Source organism: Stegastes partitus, unplaced genomic scaffold (genome assembly GCF_000690725.1).
Source record: "Stegastes partitus isolate 25-593 unplaced genomic scaffold, Stegastes_partitus-1.0.2 Scaffold1688, whole genome shotgun sequence".
In the NCBI taxonomy this organism is placed as follows: Eukaryota; Metazoa; Chordata; class Actinopteri; family Pomacentridae; genus Stegastes; species Stegastes partitus.
The window spans coordinates 13,589-23,642 of record NW_007579419.1 but is presented as its reverse complement, the minus strand read 5'-3'; the positions used below and the strand labels follow the sequence as shown (position 1 = coordinate 23,642).

The window sequence follows — 10,054 nt, the reverse complement described above, 5'->3', positions numbered from 1 at the left end:
AGAAAAAATGCAGAAAGTTCTCAAGTTCCTGCTTCTCAAATTAAAGAATTGGCTGCTTTTCTTTATCTTATTGGATAATATATTTTTTTAAAAAGGCTTTGGGTTTTGGGCTGCTGGTTGTACAAAACAGGGCATTGAACATGGTCAGATAAAGCTTTAGAAAATTGTAATTGTGTGATTTTAAGTTTCACTTTCTCCTGTAAATTCGTAGACTAAAGAAATGGATTAATCATGACGACTGGACCGTTCTCTTTGAGTTGAGACCAAATCACCTCTAGATTTTTTTTTAGTCTGCCTCTCTGTTGCTCACTATGTTTTGCAATTTCCTCACATGTCAAGTAACGGATGCAACATTGTGGTTTACTGTTCTTCAGGTTTTCTGCTCACAGTTTTCCTTTCAATGTTGATTTACTCGTGGAGACCTAAAGCCAGTGTTTCCTGTTTTTTTGTGTGTGTTTTTTTTGTAAATGGTAACATACAGTGTAGAATGCTCAAAGTTCTCATGTTGCATTATGAACTGATGGCATTTCATCAGAAACAGACGGCGTGATTTCCTTTGTTTTCCTTCACTGGTGACACTTGCGGTCAGGTAAGGTGTGAACTGTGATAAATGTGTGGGCACCGTATTTGTGTTTTGCAAGGTAAGAGCATTGCTGTGGGGGTTTCCATGGAAGAGCTTTTTCGTGTGGTTTGACACATCATTACATCGCCTACCGTATCTAGCAAAGAGCACATAACTACAAACCTGCCGTGAAGTCTTACCTTTATTTGTGTAAAGGACTGGAAACGCTTTCCTGAACCACAGCACAATGTCAACCTTAAAAATGTAGTAGACAATGATACTGATGATAAAGAGAACCATCACACCGCCAAGCACCAGTCCAATAGGAAGTATGATGTTTGGATCTGCAGGATTGAACAACACATATAAATATCATTTTAGATTGCACCTCCAACATGACATTCAATTCAAGTATGAAAAATATTAAAAGAGTGACTCTTATGACACCAAGCATGAAAATAATGATAAAGCTCTCTCATACTTTTCAGTTGTGTTATAATTAATGATCATCCAGGTATTTTACACACAGGGGTTTGTGAGATTTTTTAAAGACTGCACAGAAAGACCTGCTGTTTTTTCTTCAATATTTTGCCTAAAGATGGATGATGAACTCCCTCTACTGGCCATCTACTATAAAACATATGTCAACTGAATGTCTTTGGGTCAAAAACAAGACATTTGAGGACAACATCTTAGATACACTGATCAACATTTTGACCATTTCTGACAATGTCTAGAAATCAAATAACTGAGAAAAAAAATCAACAGGTTTTTCAGCAATGGGGCTGTTAAGGTGGTTCGGTGGTTAGCATCATTGCCTCGCAGCAAGAAGGTCGCCAGTTCATGTCCCAGTGAGGACACCCAGGATCTTTCTGCGTGGAGTTTGCATGTTCTCCCCGTGCATCGTGGGTTCTCCAAAGACATGTTGAGGTTAATTGGTGATTCTAAATTGTCCATAGATGTGAATGTTAGTGTGCTTGGTTCTTTGTCTCCAAGTGTAGCCCTGTGATAGACTGGCGAGCTGTCCAGGGTGTCCGCTGCCTTCACCTAAGTCAGCTGGGATAGGCTCCAGCCCCCCGCGACCCTAGTGAGGATTAAGCGGTGTATAGATGATGGATGGATGAATATTCAGCAATGAAAATAATCAATAGCTGCAGTCATTGAGATGATCAGCACTAGTAGCTGATAAGATTCAATTCAATTAAATTTAGTTTTATTTGTAAAGTGCAGTTTTCAACATATGTCATTACACAGCGCTTCACATGGTAAGGTATGGACCTTACAATTAGTAAAGCAACTTGCAGCAATTTTACTCCCAAATGGCAGCATGTGTAGGTTTTCTTTTATGGTAGTTAAGTATCGAAGTGTTCTGGAGTCTTTGTTGGATAAAACAAACAATATGAGGTGTGTTTTCCAAAGTTGCTGCTAGAAATGTGCTTTGGCTGCCTATTGTAAGAAGAAACTATGTGTTTAATGAAAGAGGTTTCCACTTGATACGCCTTCAGTGTATGTTTACCTGTTTGTAGCAGAGTAAAGTATCCCTCACGAAAGCCCCGGGAACTGTGCACTTGACAGGTGTAGTTGATGTTGAAGTCCTCCTCCTTCAGCTCAGAAATCATCAACATCCGCTCGATCCATGTACCTTGAATAGGATCATCCTGGCTCCACATTCTGGTGAGGACAATCAGATGAGTAAAATGTGATGCTACTGTGCCTGATCAGAGCAGAAATCTCACTAGTAAACAAAAGCATTCCTCAGCTGTTGCATCCCAAAAGCAGCAGATAAAACAAAACAGATAAAAAGAAAAGAAGAGGGTGCTAACCTTTGTTCTGACGTGTAGACGCGGTCAGAGGGGAGGGTGCTGAAGATAAAGTCACCTCTGGCGAACCAAAAGACATCAACCATGGGTTGTCCAACACCCGGGACAAACACAAGGCACCTCTTGCTGAAGTTGGACCCTAAACACGTGCAAACACAATAACAGAGATTACACTAAGCAAACTATTTTTCTTAATCAATACATCTAAATTCAGCATTTCTAAATGTTTTCCCATTTGATGCAGGTGGATTGATATGAATGTATGTTCCAAACTAAGCGTACATGCATTGCAGTGTGGTTAATAATACAATGAGACACAATGTTATCCCAGCTGCAGCCATTTATCCCCTGATTTGATGGTTATAGTGTTAAGAATAGAATGCCACTTTCACTTTCATTTGATGAGGTATTCTCTCTAAAATGTGCATGTGCTATTGCTGACTTAGCAATCCTGATAGCATGGTGTCACTAAAATGAATTAGAAGGCTGTGTTGGGTGACAGTACGAAACCGCTGGTCTGAATAAAGCCTGAGTCACTTTAAGAAGTCAGCATTTACACATCACAACAGCATTTTTCTTAGAATAGAGAAAGTTTTCCACCACAGGAACTTTGGGGCTGTTTTAGGGCCTGAGCTAGTTCTGACTCCAAGAACTACCGCTGTAGAACCTCTTTTAGGTTCGTTAGAAGGGGAGTAAAAGGACTTGCTTCAGCTCAGGTACTTCTCAGCATGCCTGGGGGAAAAAAAAAAACTGCATTGCTGGTCTTAATACCGATTGGTTAAGCTCAGAGAGAGAGCACGAAAGCACCATTTTACTGATCTCATTGAGTAGCAGTCTGTCTACTTTATTGCCATCTTCAACATAACATTCTCCATTTAGGCTAACAAAACAAACCCTTCATCAGGGTTACATCCAGTGACTGTTTGTCTTTATTCTGGTGTACTTAGGGTAAATATCTGTCTGTTCCTGCAGCCCTACAGAAACAGAAAGGGTAAAAGGGCAGACTCGGGCTGCTCCTGTAAACATTTGTGCTGCTTTAAGTTCCTTCAGTGGAAAGTGGCTTTTGGTGACTCACCCATTGGTGCCTTGATTACATCATTGGCCGGTTCACGTACTTGAGGAGCCAAAGAGTGTACATCTGAAAAGACAGAATACATCAAATACAGTGGCTGATCTCAAGCTTGGCTAATTAAATGGATATGATTTATGGAATGATTCACATATTTTCCACTCTGTAATTTATGTTTGCTTGTCAGCTTGCTGTAACTTTTACTTTTGCACTGCACAGTAATAGACGCTGGTAGCTTTGGTTATTCAGACCTGTGACTGCTGCATCAATGGTCTCTGACACAGACCGCACGATGCCACCAAAGGTGAATGTCAAAGTGCAGGTATAGAGGCAGTTGTTTTGGGATCCGACCCCGCTAATCGCCAGTTTGTTTGCATCCCTGTAGATGTACTCGCCTGTCCCATCCACAACGGGATCACAGCCCTAGATGAGAAAAGGAAACATAAAAGTGAGGCTTTTAAAGGTGTTTGGTGTAATGGATAGTACATTGTCGCAAAGTGGCTTAATAGGTGTTTTATGTCAGTTCTGGACAGGATTTGCCATAACTTACTCTGTACCACTGGATGGAGGAAGAGATTTTGTAGCTGTCAAGTTTATTGATATAGTCACTCAGAGGACAGTGCAGAGTGTCAGAAGCTCCCTTTGTAAGTGTTTGATATGCTTTCTGTGGCCTCCCACACTCTCCAGGAAGTGGCAGCTCCACTACCAGCTTGGTGGCCTGCATGTAGCACCGGGAGGGAGTCCTGTTTGAAAACATAAGGACGTTTAATCAAAGGAAGAACAATGAAATTGCATAGACTGTTGCACTTGTCCAGATATGAATGTTTTTGCATTAATGAGACAGTCTCATTGAGGGCCAGTCATTGCTATCAAGAAACTTATATTTTACGATTCCTTTCTGACATTTCTGCTTCTACTGATGCCGCCATACCTCACTACGGTCACGTATTCCCCATCATCGTCCAGGGTTACGTTCAGAAACCACAGGGTCTCTCCGAACACCCAGATCTGACCAGACTGGTTGCTCATTTCTTCTCCTGTCTTTGAGTTGTACCAGGTGATGTTATGTGGGACACTTGCGAAGTCAAAGACATCCGGGGAGATCAGTGTGCTATTCAGCATAGCCACATCCCCAGGAACAGAGAAAACCCTCTCAAACTGGAGCTTGTAGTTGGTACAGTTCTCTGCAAAACACAGTGGAGAATGGAGAATAATCATTTATTCAGTGCTGATATAGTTGAGCAAACTTGCCAGTATACAGCTTTCTATTACCAATATATTCAATGTGCTTTATGCAACTTTCAGTGTCCGAAGAGCAGGGCTGTGCTATAAAACAAACTTGATAATTTGTGGAAAAAACAAAAATCTCTTACACTGATAAACTGATGAGTAATTTACGATAAATGAATGTGTTTAACATTTGGGTTAACCTCATCTGTTAGATCATCACCCTGTTAGACGACAGTAATATAACTCCAGGTCTTCAGACTTAGTTTTAGACTTACTGCTCTTGGTTGACTTCCAACATTTGTGGGAAATTCCAAGTTTGCCAATGCATCTGTAAACTCAAGAAACCCAGAGGAATGGGCAGCATTGATGGAAGTGCAGCACCTCTAAGTGAGTCAACTCTACCATGGCTCACTTTTTCCTAGTCTCAGAAACAGCATTAGGAAACCTGTTGAGCTTTTATTTGATCAGTATTACTATTGATAAGAATATGGATAAGAAGAAAACTGATGTAAAGTAGATGCTGTTGCCTGTTTCAGTGGTTTTGTTTCTTCTTCTGTTTTGTTTTTGGTATCAAGTAAGATATTTTTTCTCATCCTTGGCTTAAAGTGAGTTAAGATTATCATATTGCACTTCATAAAGTGAATCAGTGAATAGTTCCCTAATTTCATAAATCATACATCCATAGCAGTCTAATTTTGAGCACAATCCATTATGATCAAGATACAGAAAAAAATATTAATGCTTGAAAAAATAGCCTACAGTAAATGTTTCCCACCAAATTTCACAATGGGGAGCTAATGTGTTGTTAAGAATGGAGTCTGTACCCTGTCCTAATACACTGCTTTGTTAGAGTTTTTCCGCCATTGTTTCAGTTATTGTGCCGTATCTTATCAATGAATGAGTGTTTGTTCTGTGGCTGAAAAGCATTCAGACCAGTTCTTCTTCTTTCCCATCAGAAGCTTGTTTCATTGCTCCCTGGATGTTTTTACTTATGTAAACTTTTCCAAGAACAGTCGGAAATAAGCTGTTGTCCATCAGGGCTGATAAAAGTCACACGTGTTGCTGCAGTTACATCATGTGGCCACAAGGGGGCAATAAAATACTTCTGTACAAACAGGAGCCAAACGTTCGAGTTGGACTTATGAAAGACATGAGAAATGTAATGTAATAATGTCAATTTTTTTAATCTATACATAGACAGAGATCGATCGAGACACCTTGAAACAGACGTAAACATAAGGTCTAGTTGTACTGAAAGTATAACAGTGTGTAACAGCTTACCTTGTAGAAATCCTGCACAGATCCCACATAACCCGAGGAAAAAGAGATGGACTCCCAGTGTTGAACTCAGGCCCATGGCTGAAAAACAGACACATACACAGCATTAAAAAAAAGAACACATGCCCCACACCAGGGTGAAAATGCTACTGGACAGAGCAGCCTGACACAAACAGCTCATAACTTACTGGAACATTTCTGTCCACTGACACCTGATGATTCACATGAGCCTTAAAAACACACCGATAATCAGCATCATCTGTTTTTTTCCCCTTTTGGATCAACTTTTTTTTTGCCTAACATTTCTAAAAACTACATGCGTTTCATCTTGTTTCTGCTTCTTTTCCCATTTTCTGACTCTGCCTTTAACTCTGCCCCGCCCTCATGTTACATCTGTTCCTCAGTCATACATGACTCACATTCTGGTATTCGAAGAATCACTTCTTCAAAATTCTGACAAAAATGCTGTGTAATCCTTTGGAACTGGAAGGAGGCCAAGTATAACACTGACCACTGATTCCCACAAGCGCATGTTGCTACTCAGCGCTGCCTGTAAATCTGTGAATGAACACTGTGAACCCTTAGGGGATTGTGGTTTCCTAACATACAACTACTACAGTTACTGTGCTGGTTTGACTCAAGTATGTGAACCTCAGAGCACAGCCTTTATCGTCATAGTGATACACTGTGATTACATGTTGAATAGGTACAGTCGTCCTCAAATGTATTCATATGCCTCCATTAACGAAAAGGCAAAATTCACAATAGCCACTTAAATAACTAGAAACTAAAGAAAGTAATAATAAAGAAAAATTTTCGAAATTACAATTTAGTGAAATAAAACAATTGTGGTTGAAAAGAACAATTTAAAAAAAATTAAAAAATAAAAATCCCAGACAAATTAGAGCACTTTGCTGATGAGCAGTGGACCAGAATCAAAATAGCTGTCAACAGGTGCAGAAGTCTGATTGAGAGTTACAGGAAACACTTGATTACAGTGGCTAAATATTAGAATACAGGTCCCATCATGCTTATTTGCTTGTGTGTGTGTGTTTTTTAAATTAAAAAAATATATATATAATTCTGTTGAACCACAATTCAAAGACAAAGACTCAGGATGAAGGCAGGTTCACTTGGACAGGTCACCAGTCTATCACAGGGCTACACTTAGAGACAGACAACCAAGCACACTCACATTCACACCTACGGACAATTTAGAATCACCAATTAACCTCAACATGTTTTTGGACTGTGGGAGGAAGCCGGAATTTTTAAACCTGCTGTTGCACTGCTACACTTCTATAGGTTGTTCTTGTTCTAATTGACATTATGCAACATTTGAAGGCCTTGACTGTACCCGTTGTCATAGAAGAAACACGGATCAAATGGACAAGAAATAGAAAAACAGGTTGGACATATAGCTAAAAACTAAATAAATAAACTATGACTTGTGGTTTTCTGACATAATTCCCAGGTAGGCGGGGAACAGAGCATGAAAGAGAGAGATTACCATGCTTGACAGACAATGTAAAACTATAAACTAGGCAGCTCACATCAGTTGCATTTTTCTAATCAGTGACTGAAAGAAGCCAGTTTATCTCACTGGTGGAGCAGTGGTATGGGAAAACTGCATCTTACAAAGATATTAGTTAGTTTTTGTTCATGCATGTCTGCGTGCATGCATGGCTGTTGTTCGCTTTCCTTGACAAAGTGTTCATTTGATGTACTTTACTTGCATAAATCCGCACTCTGAACCCTAATAGAACACCACAAAGGGCACCCGAATCTTTGCCAAAAATGCATCACAACAATAAATAAGCTGAAGGAAACCTTGCTGAAAACGTTCGAGCTGTTTTATTTGTTGGATTTAAAGTCAGAAGTAGATTAAAATATCTGAGTTATGACTCCACAGTGTGTATGTGACGTATTCACAATGCTCAGAATACTTCACTGAATTGGGTGTAAGGCAAGGCAAGTTTATTTGTATAGGACGTACAAACAACGAGGTGATTCAAAGTGCTTTACAGAGACATTAAAACATAATGAAAAATGCCGGAAGAAACACATTAAAAGACACCATTCAAAATCATTAAAACAAGTCATTACAAAATTTAAGAAACGTTAAGAATTTTATAAAGCTTTAAAATCAAAATACAATAAAGTATTAAGATTCTTAAAATAGTTTAGTCAAATAATTTAGTCAAAGTAACAACAGTGTAACTGCAGGAGCTCAGCACTGTGTTTGAACTCAGTGTCGGACCACATTCAGCACATAATCACTGATTGTATCTCACCAGAACTTTCACCACATACATTCACAAAAATAAGTGCATGTAGCTGCAAGGTGTCTGTGACCTTGTACAGTCATTTCAGCAGCAATATCAGATCTCCTACTTCGGGTTTCACAAATGGCAGTTTAAGGATATTTAACTAAAATACCTTTAGTGGGTTTTATAACTGTACATTGCAATTTTGTAACAGTCCAGTGGTGACCAATGGACGCAAGCTCATGTTCTGTATTTTACAATTTTCAGATCCTCAGATCTTGATTACAAAATGAAATGAATCATATGTATAAAGATGAAGCTTGGGGAAGTAGCTGAATAGTTCGGTTACATAAATAGTGTGCATCATATAGCTTTAATAAATTGTAGGAAAAGCCAGACTATGCAATATATTTATCTTTCCAATTTCTTTCAAGAAAGTTGTTAATCATGAAGTAACCAGGAAACATTACAAACCAAAAGCTAAAGGGAAAAACGTGACAAGCGGTAAAATCCTAAGATACATTTTTACACAATCAATTGGCAACTTTTCATTAAAGGTTACTGTATTGGCTCATAAACAACAGCTTTCTTTTCATTTCTATGTGCTGTCAGCAGACTAGCCAGGCAAATGGAGGCTTTAACAAGAAAACAGTTGCAACCAAATGTTGTGGAACTGCTGTGGAAAGATCACAGTAAACAGGGAAATTTACCTAAACCACAGAATCTGCAACTCTCCTTCCTGCTACCAAAAGAGCCACAGATGGAAAGTAGACTGTGTAGGTGGAGGTGTTGTAGCAGGGCTGCTGTGAGAAAAAGTGCATCAGGTCCTGTGGTTTCGCAACAATCACGTGCATAGATTCAAATCTTTAAGCACAAGTTTTACGTTTCATGGAATCTTGGTTTCCTCACGTTCAACTACTACAGTTACTGTGCTGGTTTGACTCAAGTATGCAAGACTGAGCTCCTTGTCATCCCAGCCAGTCCCTCTCTACAACCAGAAATCAACATCCAGCTTGATTGCACCCAACTGAAACCCACTAAATCTGCCAGAAACTTGGGTGTCATGATTGATGACCAACTAACCTTCAAGGTTCATGTAGTTGCTCGGTTGTGTCGGTTCGTCCTCTACAACATCAGGAAGATCACACCTTTCCTGTCTGAACATGCAGCACAACTCCTGGTACAGACTCTCATCATATCACGCATTGACTACTGCAACTCCTTACTGGCAGGCCTCCCTGCATCCACAGTCAAACCTCTGCAGATGATCCAGAATGCAGCAGCAACCAGCCAAAAACAGCACGTGTCACTCCGCTGTTCAGATCGCTTCACGTTGGCTTCCAGCTGCTGCCTGCATCAAATTCAAAACTCTGACACTTGCTTACAAAACCCACAACGAGACCAGCTCCCTCCTACCTGAACTCTCTCCTTCAGATCTACACTCTCTCCTGCTCACTACGCTCAACCGACACAAGCCGCCTGATAGAACCACCACAACAGGGTCAGAGGTCGATAACTAGACTCTTCTCCTCTGTGGTTCCCTGGTGGTGGAACAAGTTACCAAACTCCAAACAAGAATGTCTCATCTTGGAATCCCTTCTAGACTGAATCTGATTGGTTGTGGGTTCATGTACCAACAAGACAATGAGCCCGAGCAGACTTCAAAGCTGTGCAGAGACTCTTTGACCAGGAAAAAGGAATCCAGAGTACTGGAACTGATGGGCTGGCCAAGTCAAAGTCTGGATTTGAATCCTACTGAATACATTTGGGATGTAGCACATGTAAAGACTGATCACACATAAGTTTCACCTGAAGCAAGTCTGTGGGA

At 40.0% G+C, this 10,054-nt stretch overlaps 1 protein-coding gene across 3 annotated transcripts in view; it reads right to left on the bottom strand.

Annotated features, from left to right (window-relative positions):
* The window catches only part of LOC103372054 (interleukin-1 receptor type 1), a 26,556-nt gene that overhangs the window by 4,300 nt on the left and 12,202 nt on the right, over positions 1-10,054 (bottom strand). For 2 of the 3 annotated variants that reach the window (XM_008301588.1, XM_008301586.1), the window contains exons 2-9: positions 5,963-6,040; positions 4,383-4,635; positions 4,002-4,194; positions 3,703-3,874; positions 3,458-3,520; positions 2,386-2,521; positions 2,079-2,233; positions 763-906 (exon numbers count right to left, since the gene is read on the bottom strand). In XM_008301588.1, coding sequence (XP_008299810.1) covers positions 763-906; positions 2,079-2,233; positions 2,386-2,521; positions 3,458-3,520; positions 3,703-3,874; positions 4,002-4,194; positions 4,383-4,635; positions 5,963-6,038 — 1,192 coding nt within the window. In that variant the 5' untranslated portion in view covers positions 6,039-6,040. Of the gene's footprint in view, positions 1-762; positions 907-2,078; positions 2,234-2,385; positions 2,522-3,457; positions 3,521-3,702; positions 3,875-4,001; positions 4,195-4,382; positions 4,636-5,962; positions 6,041-6,147; positions 6,327-10,054 lie in introns of those variants that run through there. The other variant, XM_008301589.1, reaches the window with a different exon arrangement.